This window comes from Gigantopelta aegis, chromosome 10 (assembly GCF_016097555.1).
Source record: "Gigantopelta aegis isolate Gae_Host chromosome 10, Gae_host_genome, whole genome shotgun sequence".
NCBI lineage: Eukaryota > Metazoa > Mollusca > Gastropoda > Neomphalida > Peltospiridae > Gigantopelta > Gigantopelta aegis.
Window position 1 is genome coordinate 384,939 of NC_054708.1, and position 21,776 is coordinate 406,714.

The 21,776-nt window shown below is 39.6% G+C and overlaps 1 protein-coding gene across 11 annotated transcripts in view; it reads right to left on the bottom strand.

Annotated features, from left to right (window-relative positions):
* LOC121384253 (zinc finger protein Gfi-1b-like) overlaps positions 1-21,776 on the bottom strand; it is a 169,723-nt gene that overhangs the window by 81,774 nt on the left and 66,173 nt on the right. The window contains exon 4 of one of the 11 annotated variants that reach the window (XM_041514548.1): positions 5,560-8,266. The exons of 7 other annotated variants lie outside the window; for them this stretch is intronic. In XM_041514548.1, the coding sequence (XP_041370482.1) occupies positions 8,009-8,266 (258 nt within the window). In that variant the 3' untranslated portion in view covers positions 5,560-8,008. Of the gene's footprint in view, positions 1-5,559; positions 8,267-10,632; positions 10,907-14,177; positions 14,934-21,776 lie in introns of those variants that run through there. 3 more of the 11 variants (XM_041514550.1, XM_041514547.1, XM_041514556.1) reach the window with 3 other exon arrangements.

The window sequence follows — 21,776 nt, forward strand, 5'->3', positions numbered from 1 at the left end:
GTCACACAAATGATTTGTCAGAGTTAACATATTATATATATATGTGTGTGTGTGTGTGTGTGTGTGTGTGTGTGTGTGTGTGTGTGTGTGTGTGTGTGTGGATGTGGATGTGGATGTGGATGTAGATGTAGATGTAGATGTAGATGTATATATATATATGCCTCCAGTCTGTTTCTGATATATACAGATCTATTTACATTTTTACACTGTAGCTGTATTTCTCTTCGTCTAAAATGGCGGTTGTTTTGCACATAACGGCCTAGAACTGTAAGGGCTATGCTGATTGGTATCAATATCTCAATTTTAGCCAGTCACAGTGGTCGTAGTAAACAGTACTAAACACATACACACAAAGCTAGTTTTGTTTTATTTTCGTATACACAAAGTGCGTCAAAATAAACATGGCAGCCACTACATTACGATAGCAGCTGCACGACGCCCTCAACTTTAACTGATATTTCCACCGAGTGCAAGGCACATACCTATATTCTACCCCACCCCCCACCCCCAAATTTTTTCAACGAATTTACACGTTTCACAGGATCGACCCTGGGGGTCCAAAATCCGCGGAAAATTCTCATCCCTGCATAATGCAGCTTCCCCATTGTTGGCTCTTTGACGTCACTTTCTGGTAATCATGGCTATGTCATTTCATCATCTATTTCAAGTTACCTTTGAAATATTTTGACATGATCCTTGTTATTGCTGAGGCAAGACAACAATCCTGACACTCATTTCATAAAGTCATCAACATACAAACTGATTGTAGGTTTAAATTTCAGTTATTACAAACCAAACTCATTGGGCCGATTTCACATGTCTGGGATATCGGTGGGTTTTGGAAACATGGGTTAAACCTAGGTTAATCCCTGGGTCATGTTTACTGTGCATTTCACATGTCTGGTTTTCAATAACCCTAGTTTAACACTGGGTTACAATTGTATTGATTTTTTAAACCTGCCCTTGAGGTGGTTTTTCGCTCAAAATAACTTTTCTTCATGGATAATTTCAGCAGCAAAATAGTTTTTATGTCAGTATCGCAGAGCCATGAAATGAGATCATTTTAACCCACTACAGTAGCAGATAAGGAGTGGAGTGTCGGGGTGATCGCATTCTTGGTGCCCTCAGGCGTACGGGTCCCTTTTTTTTGGGGGGGGGGGGGGGGGGGGGGCACAGGCTGGTTTTTGCCCGAATTAAAGGGAAATGCCCGATTCTGGGTAACGATGTTTATTCATATTTGCATTATAACCAACAGCTGTGTAGTGTTCTGTACGCATTTTACATGGATTATAACTAATATTGTGAGTAAAATGATGGAAATACATGGTGAAACATTTCCAGGCCAGCTCATTTTTGCCAAACATTTCCATCATTTTTGACCAAATACGAAGGTTTTCCCCAGACTGTGGGGGTAGGAAGTAGCTGATCCCCCATCTGGTACGTGAATGCTAATAAATACTGGTAACTATAAAGTGATGACGAGTAAGCTATCCCTCACTTAGGTCCTTTTTCAGATCTGCGGGTAACCCATGCTTTGCAAACACAGGTAAAACACACACATGAAATGCACCACAGTTGTAAGTCTTGGTCAAGTTTTTCAGTGTTTTACGTAAACCAGTGTTAAACATAGGTTTTCACATAACCCGGTGTTACGAAACCCAGACATATGAAATCGGCCCATTGGTTTCTAATAACAAAATGTTAAACCTACAAACTCAGTGGTTTGTAATAACAATTTAACACCTATTTTAAACCATAAGTAACTTAATAACTAAGGCTGGCATGTATACCTGTTTGAATTGCACTTGGTTTTTCCCATAGGCACTTATATGAACAAAGCAATTGAAAACTTTAAAACTGAAAATTCAAAATGCTGAACTTATGTTCTGAAAAATAAACATTCTTTGTTGGAAATATTTCTATACAAAGTTCCTATATCAATATATGCATTTAAAAATAGAAAAATGACTTACCAGAATTCATAAAAAACCCTGATTATTTCTACTTTATGGAGATGGCCATCTTAATGTAAGGATTTGTCTCCATAAAAGCCACTCAAGCACCAGTGATCGTGCGAATGTGTTATAAAAACACCACTTACTGGTGATCACTGATCTACCGCAGACTGTAAAACACCACCACTTACTGGTGATCTACTGCAGTCTGTGTTATAACAACACCACTTACTGGTGATCTACTGCAGACTGTTATAACAACACCACTTACTGGTATCTACTGCAGACTGTTATAAAAACACCACTTACTGGTGATCTACTGCAGACTGTAAAACAACACCACTTACTGGTAATCTACTGCAGTCTGTGTTATAACAACACCACTTACTGGTGATCTACTGCAGACTGTTATAACAACACCATTTACTGGTATCTACTGCAGACTGTTATAAAAACACCACTTACTGGTGATCTACTGCAGACTGTGTTATAAAAACACCACTTACTGGTGATCTACTGCAGACTGTTAAAACAACACCACTTACTGGTGTTATAAAAACACCACTTATCTACTGCAGACTGTGTTATAAAAACACCACTTAACAACACCACTTACTGGTAATCTACTGCAGTCTGTGTTATAACAACACCACTTACTGGTGATCTACTGCAGTCTGTGTTATAACAACACCACTTACTGGTGATCTACTGCAGACTGTTATAACAACACCATTTACTGGTATCTACTGCAGACTGTTATAAAAACACCACTTACTGGTGACCTACTGCAGACTGTGTTATAAAAACACCACTTACTGGTGATCTACTGCAGACTGTTATAAAAACACCACTTACTGGTAATCTACTGCAGTCTGTGTTATAACAACACCACTTACTGGTGATCTACTGCAGACTGTGTTATAACAACAACACTTACTGGTGATCTACTGCAGACTGTGTTATAACAACACCACTTACTGGTGATCTACTGCAGACTGTTATAACAACACCACTTACTGGTGATCTACTGCAGTCTGTGTTATAACAACACCACTTACTGGTGATCTACTGCAGACTGTTATAACAACACCACTTACTGGTATCTACTGCAGACTGTTATAAAAACACCACTTACTGGTGATCTACTGCAGACTGTGTTATAACAACACCACTTACTGGTGATCTACAGCAGTCTGTGTTATAAAAACACCACTTATTGGTGATCTACTGCAGTCTGTGTTATGAAAAACACCACTTACTGGTGATCTACTGCAGTCTGTGTTATAAAAACACCACTTACTGGTGATCTACTGCAGACTGTGTTATAACAACACCACTTACTGGTAATCACTGATCTACTGCAGACTGTTATAAAAACACCACTTACTGGTGAACTACTGCAGACTGTGTTATAACAACACCACTTACTGGTGATCACTGATCTACTGCAGACTGTTATAAAAACACCACTTACTGGTGATCTACTGCAGACTGTTATAAAAACACCACTTACTGGTGATCTACTGCAGACTGTTATAACACCACCACTTACTGGTGATCTACTGCAGACTGTTATAAAAACACCACTTACTGGTAATCTACTGCAGTCTGTTATAAAAACACCACTTACTGGTGATCTACTGCAGACTGTGTTATAACAACACCACTTACTGGTGATCACTGATCTACTGCAGACTGTTATAAAAACACCACTTACTGGTGATCTACTGCAGACTGTTATAAAAATACCACTTACTGGTGATCACTGATCTACTGCAGTCTGTGTTATAAAAACACCACTTACTGGTGATCTACTGCAGACTGTGTTATAACATCACCACTCACTGGTGATCTACTGCAGACTGTTATAACAACACCACTCACTGGTGATCACTGATCTACTGCAGACTGTTATAAAAACACCACTTACTGGTGATCTACTGCAGTCTGTGTTATAAAAATACCACTTACTGGTGAGATGATAAAACAATGGCTGTGTCTTATAAATAGTGAGTGTATCAGTACTTAAGATAGCTATTTAATTAAATATGATTTATATATATATACACACAAAGAAAAAAGTTAAGCACCCCCAGATATGATTACTTATATAATATTGGCATGCATTGCAACTGAAATTGCAATGACGATTCTGACAGGCATGGCATTCCATAGAAAGGATAAGATCGTGCAAGCATGACAATGGTGTCACATCTCATCGTCGTGTGCACAGTGCAACATGCCACCCATGACTTTTCCAAAGTGCAGTATGGGTGCGTGCCCAAATTGGGTATTTAACGTGGCCGTCTTGCACTGTTCGATCATTATCAGTGAAGATGAATCGAAGGAGAATATCAGTGGATCAAAGATCACAAATAATTGGCAGGCGTAACGCAGGAATGACGTTCAAAGCCATCGGCCGTCAGCTGCGGTACCACTACACATTAATTAGCAGACTCGTCAGGAAACATGCCGTAACCAACTCTGTGAAGAATTTGCCACGGTCAGGTAGACCTCGTGTGACAGCTGGTACGGCGTCTACCGTTTGCAACAAGCACGGCGCTGAAACGTGAGTGGCTGCCCAATCGCCAGCTCTCTACAAGAATGGTGAGGAACCGACTCAAACTGTTGGGATTGGCGTCCAGATGAGTCATCAAGCGTCCCTTACTGTCAGAACGACACAAACGCTTACGTTTGACATGGTGTCTAGCATGGCGAGCGTGGAATCTGAGAACATGGAGAAGGATTCATTGGTCCGACGAAAGACGGTTCCTGCTCCACGTCACGGATGGGCGAATGAGGGTTTGGAGGTGGAAAAATATGGCTTATGCACCCAAGAACATTCAACCAACTGTCCCATACGGAGGAGGCTCATGACTGCAAGCTGGACCTGGTCACTGTTTAGGGCAATTTGACAGGTGACCAGTACATCCGTCAGGTCATGGAACCAGTTGTCGTGCCACATTTCAACAACCACCCACTCGCTACAAGGCCTCAGTACATGGATGACAACACCAGGCCTCATCGTTCCCGGGCTGTGACGGCGCATCTCCAGAACAACGCTGTGACGACTTTGCCTTGGCCCGCCATGAGCCCCGATCTGAATCCCCTGGAGCACATTTGGGACATTCTTGGCCGTCGAATACAGAAACTGGACCCCCCTGTACAGAATCTGAGAGAATTGGAAGCTGCTTTGCATCGGGAGTGGCTGTTGCTGCCTCGTCAGAAGATCCGACACTTGACTGGGAGGGCGAGGAAAAGGCTTGAGGCGGTCATCCGAGCACGTGGAGGGTACACAAAGTACTGAACGTTTGGACTGTCAGTGTCGTCTAGGTAACCGAACGTAACTTTTTACCCAGAATTGACAATCTGCAAATGTCGTATGGACTCTGTAGATCCATACTTATAATGGGTATGTTTTGGGGTGAAAACATGACTGGTGAGGTTGCGACCATATTGTGATTAAAAATTCACCACAGCTGACAATTGTTTCTGTTTTCCTACTGTCAGAATGTTGTTCTTGCCTTTCACATACATTGCCATGACTTCATTACGTCAGTAATTGTATGCAAAAAAAAAAATCATTCGCCAGTCAGAAATTTCGTGGGGGTGCTTAACTTTTTTCTTTGATATATATATATATATATCAATGTATACATATGTATACACATAGCCTTCCTTTAATTTCAATTCAAATGTGATGCAATTTTGCAAGAACAGATCAATGTATCTTTTACAATCACTTATCGATTACAGTATACATCCAGTCTACACAATCGCCTATCAATTACAGTATACATCCAGTCTATACAATCACCTATCAATCACAGTATACATCCAATCTACACAATTGCCTATCAATTACAGTATACATCCAATCTACACAATCGCCTATCAATCACAGTATACATCCAATCTACACAATCACCTATCAATCACAGTATACATCCATCTACACAATTGCCTATCAATCACAGTATACATCCAATCTACACAATCGCCTATCAATCATAGTATACACATCCAATCTACACAATCACAGTATACATCCAATCTACACAATCACCTATCAATCACAGTATACATCCAATCTACACAATCACCTATCAATCACAGTATACATCCAATCTACACAATCGCCAATCAATCACAGTACATGTATATACCAGTCTATACAATCACCTATCAATTACAGGATACATCCAATCTACACAATCACCTATCAATTACAGTATACATTCAATCTACACAATCACCTATCAATTACAGTATACATCCAATCTACACAATCGCCTATCAATTACAGTATACATCCAATCTACACAATCGCCTATCAATTACAGTACATGTATATACCAGTCTATACAACTGCCTATCAATCACAGTATACATCCAATCTACACAATCGCCTATCAATTACAGTACATGTATATACCAGTCTACACAATCACCTATCAATCACAGTATACATCCAATCTACACAATCGCCTATCAACTACAGTATACATCCAATCTACACAATCGCCTATCAATTACAGTATACATCCAATCTACACAATCGCCTATCAATCACAGTATACATTCAATCTACACAATCACCTATCAATTACAGTATACATCCAATCTACAAAATCGCCTATCAATTACAGTATACATCCAATCTACACAATCGCCTATCAATTACAGTACATGTATATACCAGTCTATACAATTGCCTATCAATCACAGTATACATCCAATCTACACAATCGCCTATCAATTACAGTACATGTATATACCAGTCTACACAATCGCCTATCAATCACAGTATACATCCAATCTACACAATCGCCTATCAATCACAGTATACATCCAGTCTACACAATCACCTATCAATTACAGTATACATCCAATCTACACAATCGCCTATCAATCACAGTATACATCCAGTCTACACAATCGCCTATCAATTACAGTATACATCCAGTCTACACAATCGCCTATCAATCACAGTACATGTATATACCAGTCTATACAATCACCTATCAATTACAGCATTTATCCAGTCTACCTCAGCATCTATCAAATCCAAATTTTACTGAACTAGTTTTTCAACGAGATCCAGAAACAATTGGATACAAAAACATTGATATACTAAGTAAGGAAATGTGATTAATATGCAGTGTTAACCATGGAGAGGTTTCCCCCTCAAGTGACAAATGTATCTTTAGTCTGGACAAAGTTTTCCGTCAAACACTCTTCATCTTTCCTCAACACTCTTCATCTTTCTTCTTTTCCTCTAACACTCTTCATCTTTCCTCTAACACACTTCATGGTCCATCTCTTAAGTGACTACAAGACAAGCCCAACTTTAACATCATGTGACCATGAGGGATCCAGGATGACCAGCCCAACTTTAACATTGTGTTACCATGAGGGATCCAGGATAACAAACCTAACTTTAACATCTTGTGACTATGCGGGATCCAGGACAAACTTTGAAATGATGACTTAGCGCAGATTTCATGGAGTAGCTCTTTCCACAAACAGAACAAGTGTATCTAGTTTGACTGTGCACTTCCAGGTGTTGTCGCAGATAGCGAGCAACAGCAAACTGCCGCCCACAGATTGGACACTGGGCACCGACAGGCTGCTCACTAGAACAGTTCAGCGCCCTCTGAAAGAACAGAAGAAATATGATGAGGACACCAGCCATTCTCTGCTACGACTCTCCTAACATTATCAGCACATGATCATCACTTAACATTTAATTTCAGCTGTTTCAAGGTTGTTACCGTTACACTTTTATACTACCCTCAAGTGCTACCATCCTTCAGATGTGCTTTCTGTAGCCCTATCATTAAACAGGTTTTCAGTATTTATTGGCATCCTCCAGATGAAAGTTTTGATGATAAATACTGGTTATCAGTATTTATTGCATGTCCATCAGAGGAAAGTTTTGATGATTAATATTGGTTATCAGTATTTATTTCCCTGTCCTCCAGATGAGTTTTGACGATTAACACAGGTTACATGTATTTATTGCCCTGTCCTTGAGATGAAGGTTTTGATGATTAATACTGGTTATCAGTATTTATTGCATGTCCATCAGAGGAAAGTTTTGCCTCGCAGATCTTCACATGGTTACAGAGGTTTGACTTGAAGGTGTAGCTCTTGCCACAGAACTGACAGGGGAATCTCGACTTGCTGTGAATCTCCATGTGCTGTCTCAGATAGCGGCGCTTGCCGAACTGGCGACCGCACACCGCACATGTTACTGGCCTAGCAGACGTCACAACAGACATTGGAACGTTTGTGTCAAGTGATCTCACCTGAAAGTACACACAACACAAACTCTTTAACAACAGTTCGTATGTAACCTAATCAGTTAACTAGCACCGGCTACAATCCAAAAGGATAAAAACATCTAAACCAGGTTCGTTCAGTTTGTCAGAGCCAGTCAATCAATGCCATGTTTCGAGATGTGCGGACTCCCTCCTAGCCACACAGGAGCGCTGATGTCGACTGAGAGCAGACTTCATGGAGTAGCTCAGCCCACACAGTTTACACGTGAATCGCGTGGTGCTATGGATCTCCTGGTGCTGTTTCAGGTAAGCCAGTTTGGCAAATCGTTTCCCACACACACGGCAGGTCAGTTTGCCTTGACTGTCCCCACTAGTGTCATATGCTGTTTCCAGCTTACACACCTGAAATAGGCAATTAAGTACACTGCAAATTCAGTCTCAAAGACAACTTGACAAGTTATGTGCTAGTCAAATCATAAATGTTCATTCTGTTATTTTGTAACTATTCTTCATGTATTCAATTTAATACCAAAGCACAGCTATTCACTATATACTCAAATCAGTTGTTCACAGTGGACTCAATCTAACATCACAGCTGTTCACTGTGTACTCACATCACAGCTATTCACTGTGGACTCATCTCACATCACAGCTGTTCAATGTGGACTCAATCTCACAGCTGTTAAGCAATACTCATATCAAGAAATTTGGACTATGCATATTAAGTGATATTTAAAGCACATTATCGCTTAAAACGATTAAGTGTATTGGTATATCAATTTATGAAAATGGTAAAAACATGAAGGCTTGTGTGTGTGTGTGTGTGTGTGTGTGTGTGTGTGTGTGTGTGTGTGTGTGTGTGTGTGTGTGTGTGTGTGTGTTTAACAGGTATATCAATGTTTCTTCATTTCATTAAACTGACCTTCTGGTGAGCAAGTAGTTACGTAATACTTAAAGGCATACCCTACAAATATTTTTACCACTCAAAATGTGCTAATTTTTCACCTATGTATTCCAGAAGCATATAAAACACATATCTGCAAAACAAATGGGGGTGTCACCAAAATAGATTTTTTTTTTTTACACATCTCGAACATCATGTCATGTTCTATTTTGTGAGCAAATACCTTAAAATTGAAATTTGCCTTAATCTATACATAATAAAGAGTTATTAAATTGAAATATGTGTGCATTATAGAAATTATTTTGGTACAATGTAATATCCATTAACGCTTGTATATTCTTGACAAAAATACAGTTATTTCAATATATTTAACCTGCAATTTCATATTTTATTAGCACATTTTGACTTACACAGGGCCCACAGAGTGTATATGAAAATGGGGGCGGTGGTGGTGAATGTCTGTGAATCAAAATACATGTATTTGTGGGCCCAGGCATTTTGAATTTTAGGTGTTCAAATACATTTAAAGCCTTGTGGGTGGTGTGCCATGACCTCTTGCTATAGGCATCATTTTTAATGCTGCTAACTCCCTCAATACAGAATGTTGCAACTGATAAAGTAATATAATGAAGTGAAACTATTTAAAACTATTTAAAAAAAACAAAAAAAAAACATATTTTATATTTACAGATTCATATTGTAACTTTATTACTAATGTTAGTGAAAGTGTTATTTTTTAAAAGACTGTTCTACTTTACTTCCTGCTGAACTATATGTGACCTGTAGGTGTAACTTTCTTCATCCGTTCAGCAATTGCTAAAATTTAGGTCAGACATGCCCGTGGTCCAATACAATTTCTATGTGAGAAACATATTTTGAAAAATACAACACTACAGGGTCAGGTGACTACTAGTTTTAGGGAGTGTTTTCACTCCACAAAGTTAAAGTATGTTTTGTTTAACAACACCACAGGAGCATTTTGATGAAGTAATCATTGGCTATTGGATGTCAAACATTTGGTAATTCTGACTCGTAATCATCAGAGAAAACCCGTTAGTTTTCCATTAGCAGCTAGGGATCTTTTATATGCACTTTCCCCACAGACAGGAAAACACATAGCACAACCTTTGAGCAGTTGTGGTGCACTGATTGGAACAAGAAAAACCCCAATCAGTTGAATGGATCCAGAGGTGCATCGATCCTACTATGCAAGCACCCCAGACGAGCGTTCAACTGACTGAGCACGAACATTTTTAGTTAGCCACCCTCAGCCCAGAGCACTGCCTTGTGCTGCTGTTGTACAAGTTGAAGTATACCACTTGCAAAGTTGTTATCAGTTAGTACTACATATCACAAGTAATTTCAAACCAATGGGCTATTTAAATACCACAAAGGCCAACCTCCTTGTAATCATCAAAAACATTTTTTTTAAAGACCTATCAGAATTTTGTAGTATTTTTTTTTTTATGAGTAACAACACAACAAATGGTGGTGTGGTGCCTTTATAGTTAGCACAATGTTTGAAATGAACAAGTTCATCATGGAATAGTCTCCCATTGTTGACCTCTAGCTGCACAAATCTTAAGGTGATTACAGAGGTTAGTCTTGAAGGAGTAACTCTTTCCACAGAATTGGCATGGGAATCGTGAATCGTTATGGATTTGCATGTGTTGTTTCAAATAGTCCCGCTTACTGAACCGTTTCCCACAAATGTGACAGGAAAGCCACTGGGTTGCAAAAGCAGACAACTGCTGTGCTCCGACCTGAAAATAAACACCAACAACGTTTAACCTGCTTTCCAAACAAACACATATCTTCTTCTTACAACAGCAAACATATTCACAAGAAAAAGAAAGGAAAAAGGCACCATTCTGAAGTCTGTTTTAAGGTAGATGCATCTCCACTGTATTAATCAGGGTTCATACACAAGGTCGTTTCAAGTCTTTTCAAGTCAAAAGGTCTAATTTTAATGCCCTCAAAATATGACATTATTTTTAACCACTTTTATTTGACATTTCAAAACACTGCATTTGGTTGGAAATGATTCTGTCAGGGTTTTTGTGTTATATAGTGGCCTGTAGCCTAGGACCACTGGGGTTTTTTTTCCACCAATATAGTATCCCGTAGCCTAGAACCACTGGTTTTCTCCACCTATATAGCAGCCTGCAGCCTAGAACCACTGGTTTCCTCAACCTATATAGCAGCCTGCAGCCTAGAACCACTGGTTTCCTCAACCTATATAGCAGCCTGCAGCCTAGAACCACTGGTTTCCTCAACCTATATAGCAGCCTGCAGCATAGAACCACTGGTTTCCTCCACCTATATAGCAGCCTGTAGCCTAGAACCACTGGGGGTTTTTCTCCACCAATATAGTATCCCGTAGCCTAGAACCACTGGTTTTCTCCACCTATATAGCAGCCTGCAGCCTAGAACCACTGGTTTCCTCCACCTATATAGCAGCCTGTAGCCTAGAACCACTGGTTTTTTTCTCCATCTATATAGCAGCCTGTAGCCTAGAACCACTGCATTTCTCCACCTATATAGCAGCCTGCAGCCTAGAACCACTGGATTTCTCCACCTATATAGCAGCGTGTAGCCTAGAACCACTGGATTTCTCCACCTATATAGCAGCCTGTAGCCTAGAACCACTGGATTTCTCCATCTATATAGCAGCGTGTAGCCTAGAACCACTGGATTTCTCCACCTATATAGCAGCCTGTAGCCACTGGATTTCTCCACCTATATAGCAGCGTGTAGCCTAGAACCACTGGATTTCTCCACCTATATAGCAGCCTGTAGCCACTGGATTTCTCCACCTATATAGCAGCCTGTAGCCTAGAACCACTGGATTTCTCCATCTATATAGCAGCCTGTAGCCACTGGATTTCTCCACCTATATAGCAGCCTGTAGCCTAGAACCACTGGATTTCTCCATCTATATAGCAGCCTGTAGCCACTGGATTTCTCCACCTATATAGCAGCCTGTAGCCTAGAACCACTGGATTTCTCCACCTATATAGCAGCCTGTAGCCACTGGATTTCTCCACCTATATAGCAGCCTGTAGCCTAGAACCACTGGTTTTCTTTCCACCTGCTTAGCTGCCTGTAGCCACTGGATAGATGTCATCCTATATGCGTAAAGCCTATAACCACTGGATTTATCACACCTATGATATGCTGACTGAATTGCAAGATTTCTCCACCACATTAACTGTATGCTGACTGAATACCAAGACAAGCACCACATTTGGGGTTATGCTGCTTTGCTGAGCACCACATTTATATCAAAGGATGGAGATGTCAGACTTTAGCATCACAAACTGATCAACTGACTGAATCGCAAGACAGTATCACATTAACTGATCAATGCTGACTGAATTGCAAGACAAGCACCACATTAACTGATCAATGCTGACTGAATAGCAAGACAAGCACCACATTAACTGATCAATGCTGACTGAATTGCAAGACAAGCATCACATTAACTGATCAATGCTGACTGAATCGCAAGACAAGCATCACATTAACTGATCAATGCTGACTGAATCGCAAGACAAGCATCACATTAACTGATCAATGCTGACTGAATCACAAGACAAGCACACATTAACTGATCAATGCTGAATGAATTGTAAGACAAGCATCACATTAACTGATCAATGCTGACTGAATCGCAAGACAAGCATCACATTAACTGATCAATGCTGACTGAATCACAAGACAAGCACACATTAACTGATCAATGCTGACTAAATTGTGAGATAAGCATCACATTAACTGATCAATGCTGACTGAATAGCAAGACAAGCACCACATTAACTGATCAATGCTGAATGAACAGCAAGACAAGCACCACATTAACTAATCAATGCTGACTGAATGACAAAACAAGCATCACATTAACTGATCAATGCCGACTGAATTGCAAGACAAGCACCACATTAACTGATCAATGCCGACTGAATTGCAAGACAAGCACCACATTAACTGATCAATGCTGACTGAACAGCAAGACAAGCACCACATTAACTGATCAATGCTGACTGAACAGCAAGACAAGCACCACATTAACTGATCAATGCTGACTGAACTGCAAGACAAGCATCACATTAACTGATCAATGCTGACTGAATAGCAAGACAAGCATCACATTAACTGATCAATTCTGACTGAACAGCAAGGCAAGCATCACATTAACTGATTAATGCTGACTGAATTGCAAGATAAGCACCATATTAACTGATTAATGCTGACTGAATAGCAAGGCAAGCACCACATTAACTAATCAATGCTGACTGAATAGCAAGACAAGCACCACATTAACTGATCAATGCTGACTGAATTGTGAGACCAGCACCACATTAACTGATCAATGCTGACTGAACAGCAAGACAAGCATCACATTAACTGATCAATGCTGACTGAACAGCAAGACAAGCACCACATTAACTGATCAATGCTGACTGAACAGCAAGACAAGCACCACATTAACTGATCAATGCTGACTGAATCGCAAGACAAGCATCACATTAACTGATCAATGCTGACTGAATTGTGAGACAAGCACCACATTAACTGATCAATGCTGACTGAATCGCAAGACAAGCATCACATTAACTGATCAATGCTGACTGAATTGTGAGACAAGCACCACATTAACTGATCACTGCTGACTGAATTGTGAGACCAGCTCATAATGACTAAAAGACTTTTGCACGACATATGGTTCATTTGCACCTTCAGAAAATGGCAGCTGCCTCTTGTTATTAGGCGAAAGTAATGTCACGTTGACTCCATCACTTTGCCTATCTGCAGACTTGTAAAGTAACTGAATGCTAAAACCTGGGTAAAATGATTTGAGTGAATCTCTTGTTCAGTTTCACACCACAGCTCTCAGAGGCTGGTCTCCATCTCTGGTGCTGCAATCAAGACAAACCGTATTATGGTGGAAGAAACAACACCGACAAGAAAAACAAACCACAAGGAACCATTCACTGTATATTGTTAGCAAGTTAAAGTTTGTTTTTGTTGTTTAACCACCATTAAAGCACATTGATCTAATTACTGGATCTTGGATGTCAAACATTTGGTCACTGTGACAGAGGAAACCCACTATATTTCTCCATCAGTAAAAACGCATCCAAAGTTACATGTCGTTGTCACTCATCAAATTCACCAACTGCTAATTTTAAAAACTGGAAAATTTTATTTTAATTTGGCAAAATAATTCATGTAATAATTTACATTTTGACAGAAAATATCTGGATTTCTAAAAGAAATGAAGTTTAATCCATAGTTTGGTAGATTTTGTGCTCTCCCAGAGCAAGCCCTGGTATATTTTATATGCACTGTCCCACAGACAAGACAGCACATAACATGGTATAGCTGACAAGTGTCTGGACTTCACTGCCTCTATCATGTATGCATGTAAGCCAAAGTACCTCTTCTCATACATTTATCATGTAACACCAATATAAATATACTAAATTTATTTCTTGTGGAAGTATTTCTGGTCTTATCGAGGTTAATTAAGAAAACGTCAACATTTTTCTGGTAAATTCACGTGTGTATTCAGCTATGTTAAGTGTCAAAACCAAGCCGAAGTTTGCACTTTTTTGCATGTCGACATAGATTTGACTTCATGGAGTAAGTACTGCCACAAAACTGACATGAAAATCTCTCGCTTGTGTGCGTCTCTTTGTGCTGTTTGAGATAGCGAATTTCACTGAAGTGTTTTTCACAAATCGAGCAGTAAAATGTATCTGTGCGTGGATCCAAGGCAGCAGCCATCTGAAAGTACACACAAACTAATCTCTGTATTGATGTCCGTAACACTGACCTGCTGTTTAATTCTACACAAACTAATCTCTGTATTGATGTCCGTAACACTGACCTGCTGTTTAATTCTACACACAAACTAATCTTTGTATTGATGTCCGTAACACTGACCTGCTTTTAATTTAAAAGTACACACAAACTAATCTTTGTATTTATGTCTGCATCACCGACCTGCTGTTTAATTCTACACAAACTAATCTCTGTACTGATGTCCGTATCCCAATCCCATACATGTAGATATGGTACACAACGCACCGCCATCCCAATCCCATACATGTAGTTATGGTACACAATGCACCGCCATCCCAATCCCATACATGTAGTTATGGTACACAACGCACCGCCATCCCAATCCCATACATGTAGTTATGGTACACAACGCACCGCCATCCCAATCCCATACATGTAGTTATGGTACACAACGCACCGCCATCCCAATCCCATACATGTAGTTATGGTACACAACGCACCGCCATCCCAATCCCATACATGTAGTTATGGTACACAACGCACCACCATCCCAAATCCATACATGTAGTTATGGTACACATGCACCACCATCCCAATCCCATACATGTAGTTATGGTACACAACGCACCGCCATCCCAATCCCATACATGTAGTTATGGTACACAACGCACCGCCATCCCAATCCCATACATGTAGTTATGGTACACAACGCACCGCCATCCCAATCCCATACATGTAGTTATGGTACACATGCACCGCCATCCCAATCCCATACATGTAGTTATGGTACACAACGCACCACCATCCCAATCCCATACATGTAGTTATGGTACACATGCACCACCATCCCAATCCCATACATGTAGTTATGGTACACAACGCACCGCCATCCCAATCCCATACATGTAGTTATGGTACACAACGCACCGCCATTCCAATCCCATACATGTAGTTATGGTACACAACGCACCGCCATCCCAATCCCATACATGTAGTTATGGTACACATGCACCGCCATCCCAATCCCATACATGTAGTTATGGTACACAATGCACCGCCATCCCAATCCCATACATGTAGTTATGGTACACAACGCACCGCCATCCCAATCCCATACATGTAGTTATGGTACACAACGCACCGCCATCCCAATCCCATACATGTAGTTATGGTACACAACGCACCGCCATCCCAATCCCATACATGTAGTTATGGTACACATGCACCACCATCCCAATCCCATACATGTAGTTATGGTACACAACGCACCACCATCCCAATCCCATACATGTAGTTATGGTACACATGCACCGCCATCCCAATCCCATACATGTAGTTATGGTACACAACGCACCACCATCCCAATCCCATACATGTAGTTATGGTACACAACGCACCACCATCCCAATCCCATACATGTAGTTATGGTACACATGCACCGCCATCCCAATCCCATACATGTAGTTATGGTACACAACGCACCACCATCCCAATCCCATACATGTAGTTATGGTACACATGCACCGCCATCCCAATCCCATACATGTAGTTATGGTACACAACGCACCACCATCCCAATCCCATACATGTAGTTATGGTACACATGCACCACCATCCCAATCCCATACATGTAGTTATGGTACACATGCACCACCATCCCAATCCCATACAGGTTTCAAGGAAATTATAAGATATACTCCGGAAACAAAAAAATTACATACATGCAGATAGACGACGTAAGACCACCACCATACCGTAATATGACCCATCTAAGATGGGCATATTATTATTTGGCCAAAAGTACCTGTCCGCTCACCCCAGATGAATAAATATTTGCTCGGACAAGTGAAATTTACAATTCAGTTGTCCAGCGGGCAACCGAAATTTCCAAACACAAACTGCCTCTTTATGCCTTTTGTACACTTACGTAGTCTGCAGCAAGCATCGTCCATTTCAAAGCTTGGCCAAGACCACGAGGCCATTCACGGACTTTGATTGGTTGTGCAAGTAAGAAAACAATAACTGACCAATCTCTCCATCCATCCTCTATGTGCAATGTGTGTGTGTGTGTGTGTGTGTGTGTGTGTGTGTGTGTGTGTGTGTGTTGGTGTGTGCGAGGCCCCTAGATTTCAAAGAAATGATAGTTTTCAGTAGCGTGTCAGTAAAATCATGAAACCGAACTTTAATTTCTCATGATTATTATATTGAATACTGTATTTGAATGAAAGTAGGCCCACGTCCTTGAATAAGCACCCCTCCTAGTTGAAGGCATTTAACTTTAAATTAGGCCTTTATTCATAAATCATGGTATTCCATGATGGTGTCCGTGAAGTAAATTGCCAAAAATGTTGAAGAATCGAGAAAAAGCTGTTTAGAACTTTACGACCCAGCATGTTACTAAAATGGATAAGTAGACTCTTTGTAAAGTTAGTTTTTGTTTTATTTATGTGAGCTCCCGCAACAGACATGTGACGTAAAACGAGGTCAGGGAATTTCCATTGCATGGTCGGTTTTTCACTATGGTAGTAGTGTTTTGTATTACGAATTCAAAATTAGGTTGTTCAACTGCACATTTTCGCAACTGTTTCCCAATTAAATGGACATATTAAATGTACATGCAAAATAACATTTAATTGACTAAATGTTAAAGAACAATGAGTAGGCACGTGCACAGGAAAATTTGTAATGGGTTCTAAGCAGTCTCCGACAGAGTCTGTGTGTCAGCCTCACATCAAGAGTGCCAAACACTGGGATTTCTAAGGAAAACCAAGCCTATACTCCCCCTGAAAAATAGAGGGGTATACTTTATTTTTAATATTTAAAAAAATATATTTATCTCTTCAGTACACTTGTCCATTATGACCCCTCCCCCCAAAAAAACACCACCAAGCAAAATGTAATTAATGTTTTTCACTGTGAAATCATTAACTCAAAGTAGAATATTTTGTATGATCATTCTAAAGTAAAGGGTTAAAAAAAAATTAGAAATCATTAACTCATATCCAATTTTCCTTCCTTCCTTCCTTTTTTTTGTTTTTTTACCATTCACAAAGGGAAATAAACAAGTGCTTTGTATGATGTGAAATTGTAAAATTATTGTTTGACACATACAGTTTAAATTTTGATTTAAACTGCTTACGTTTTGGGACTGGTTAATGTTTTTTGTATAATATAATATATATCATGGTTCATACAGACTTGGTGAACAGAAATTCCAGTACTTTTCAAGTATATTTTTCAGTTTTTCAAGTGGTCTTTGGCACAATGTTACAAGCAGTTTAACACACACACATCACTAGTTAACTACAGCTGACCGTTTTTCGGCACACGACTGGTTACCTGTCTCGCTCATAAACCGGTTCAACTATTAGTAATGCACTGTTTCCAGTAGACAGCAGCCCAGTCTACTTTAATCTTCACACTGTGGTGCATATAGCAAGCGCAACAAGGACTTGTATGCCAGTCTATCTATATCGGCAGCAACACATATCACTTCCGGGTTTTGATTACGACAAATACCCGAGAAATACGTCAGCAAATACTTTAATCAGTAAGAGAGACATTCTGCTTGTAAAAAAACTCAAGTACATTTCGGCAATTTTCAAGTACAGTAGTTTTTAATGAAATTCCAGTACTTTTCCAGGACCTTTTCTGAATTTGCAAAATTCCAGTACTTTTCAAGTACTACGTCAAAATTCAAGGACTTTTCCAGGCCCGTGCGAACCCTGTATATATATATATAAACTCTCAAATTTCACATGGAACTTTGTTTTTAGTTCGAATGTGGCAATGTATTCGACCCATCGAGATTCTACTGTAAGTGTGTGTGTGTGTAATTATATGTGTGTGTGTGTGTGTGTGTGTGTGTGTGTTGTGTGTGTGTGTGTGTGTGTGTGTGTGTATATATATATATATATATATATATATATACACACATATACACACACATATATACATACGCATACATATAGTCCATCGGCCAGAGGCTAATTTTTCATGATTTGGTACCACCCAGAGGGACAAAGGCTCATAGGATTTTTTTGATAGGTCTATGCATGTAGATAATAAAATGAGGTGATAGAAAGCTACTCGATACGGAAGGCTGTCATTTTCACCCTGAAAACTGAATAGTGTGCGGAAAAAAATTTGCTTCCCTGGGGTAGGGGAAACTTAATTTGGAATAACTTTCCTTAGAATCACCCTATCATAACAATTCACCACTCAAAATGTGTGTTTTGAAGCCCACTAACGATTACATATCATAATATAGAAATGAACCACAAAAGTAGGTCATCAGAGGTCAAAAGGTCACCGATTTTGAGTGAAGCTCAAAATTTGTGGATTTCAGCTTTGCGCGTCATCTATTAGCACATTTGCCAAAATCAGGCCTAGAAATGGCTGAAAACTGTGTCAGAAGGAATTTCCAACAATTTAAAGGCACCCATGTTCAGCCATCTAGAAAAATATTGAAACAGAAACAAACGAGCCAAGGTTAGTCTTTGAAGAAATTGATACTTTTATATATCAAATTAACCATCAACATTAACTAAAACAACACCCTATTAGAACAAATAAACACTGAAAATGTTTATTATGAAGTGCTCTTGGTATCTGATGTCTTTTAAAGAAAATTATTATTGGCATGTATAAAAGTAGGTCATCAGAGGTCGAAAGGTCACTATTCAGTTTTCTATGATTTGATGGTACCAACCAAGCTCATTCTGAAAAATAAGGATGGAAACGGCAATGAGAAAGTCATAATAAACACCTGTGGTTGTGTCTGAGCACCCTAATTCAGTTTTTGTTTTCAGATTGAACAGGTACAGGCTAGTGGAAATCTTGAAGTTCCATCAACGTTTCATTGAACTGATCTTTAAAAAATTATTACTCCCCATTCAAACTATTGTCAATAGATGGCACTAGCTGTCTGTTTCACTTTCACCAAATGGAGGTAGAATGTAATCCTTTGCATTTAGTTCAATTTCTAAGTATCTTTACAGCTTTGGCCACATATACTTGGTAAGTTTGCAGCCCTGTAGTACATAGGCAATATATACATTATTCATAAACTGATCTGCAGTAATAAAATGTATCTTATCTTATTGTATCTATACATCTAGTGCCACGTCCACTTAGACTATTGAACAACACTGTAGTATTTGAGGGTCACAGGTTTGGTACTGCATATAGGAACGCAGGACTGGCTTTATCAAAAGACCGCACCCACCCCCCCCCCCCCACCCCCCTTCTGGAGTAGATGCAATTTATTCATTCTGTCCACTGATGAATAGCAGGTTGAGCAATAGTGGGTGTATCCTAAGATGATGAAATGGTTTTCATTGTTGTTCCATTCTGGCAGGTCACTGGTCTTATTATAAAAACTTACGGTGAAGAGCTGGAGTGTGGATCATGTGCATATACTTTGGTGTAAAGCAAAGACACAGGTGTTAGGTAAAGACACTGATCACATCAGGGTAGCAGTTCCATGCACCCCGTGCGGTCCTTTTACCTGTTTTTGCAAAGAAAGCAGGAGTATTATATCCTGTTAAGCTATGGAAAAGAAGCAGGAAAAACCATTATTGCATCCAATACCGACCTCCTTGCGTTGGTATAGGACACATACATCATGAACAGTAATAAAAGCATCCACGGGAGAAAAGCAAAGAAAAGGTATTCAAGGAAGCAGGCATCCTGGCTAAAGTGAAATCCCTGGCCTTGCTGCTCATCGAACATCTTCAGAGGATGTTAACACTACTTTGGCTATCTATTTTTTTCCGAAAAAAAGCAGTCTGATATGCATGGAACTGCTACTCTGATGTGACTTGTGTCCTTACCAATATGACACTCAACTCTTACACCAACGCAGACACAGATGGTCCATATCTCCAGCTACTTAAACGCATTACAGTTATCTTGTATGATAAATTCAGCGACCTGAAAATTGTCAATGAAGCAAGGGGAAGATGATAAAAACCATTTCATTTACACTAGGATGCCCGACTGTGAGCACCCAAAACAAGTTGCCTACCAAGATGAATTATGGCTCATCAGTGAAGTTACCAAAACACACCCACTCGAAGGAGGGGTGGGGATGGACTTTTGATAAAGACAGCCTTTCTATTTGTAGCCTATAAGACCTGCAGTAAGTTAAGTGGGTGTCATCCCATTACGGCTGTCTCAATTGCAATAGGTCTTAAAGATAAGATTATAGCATCACCTACATAATAATGGAAAAGTAGGTACAATCTTTACTTGGGACGTTTGGGTGCTTAATAAATGGATTTGCTTAAAATTACACGACCAAGCTTCTATTCATTTGGGTCTGTTAGTAATAATAGTAAAATAGGTAAAGTGATTGTTAAAGTGTAATTATTAAGTATGGTTTCTGTAGATGTGTTCCAAGCTATTTCGAGTTATTATCTTAATGGCTGGCCAAAAACATGATGCTAGCGTGCTGAACATTGAAAATGCCCAGCATGACCATATATAGGTGACATTTTGACCTCTTTAGGCCTGCTTCATGCTTCATGCTTCAGTTACTCAAAAATATACACAACTGCTTTGTAATAAACATTTTGCGAGACTTATTGTCATTATAGTGTGATTTAAGGTTCATGTTGGTGTTAATCATAAAAGTATCAATTTCTGCAAAAACTTAACTTGGCTCGTTTGTTTCGGTTCAATATTTTTCTACATGACTGAACATGGGTGCCTTTAAATTGTTGGAAATTCCTTCTGACACTGTTTCCAGCCATTTCTAGGCCTGATTTTGGCAAATGTCCCAATAGATGAGGCAAAGCTGAAATCCGTAAATTTTTAGCTTGA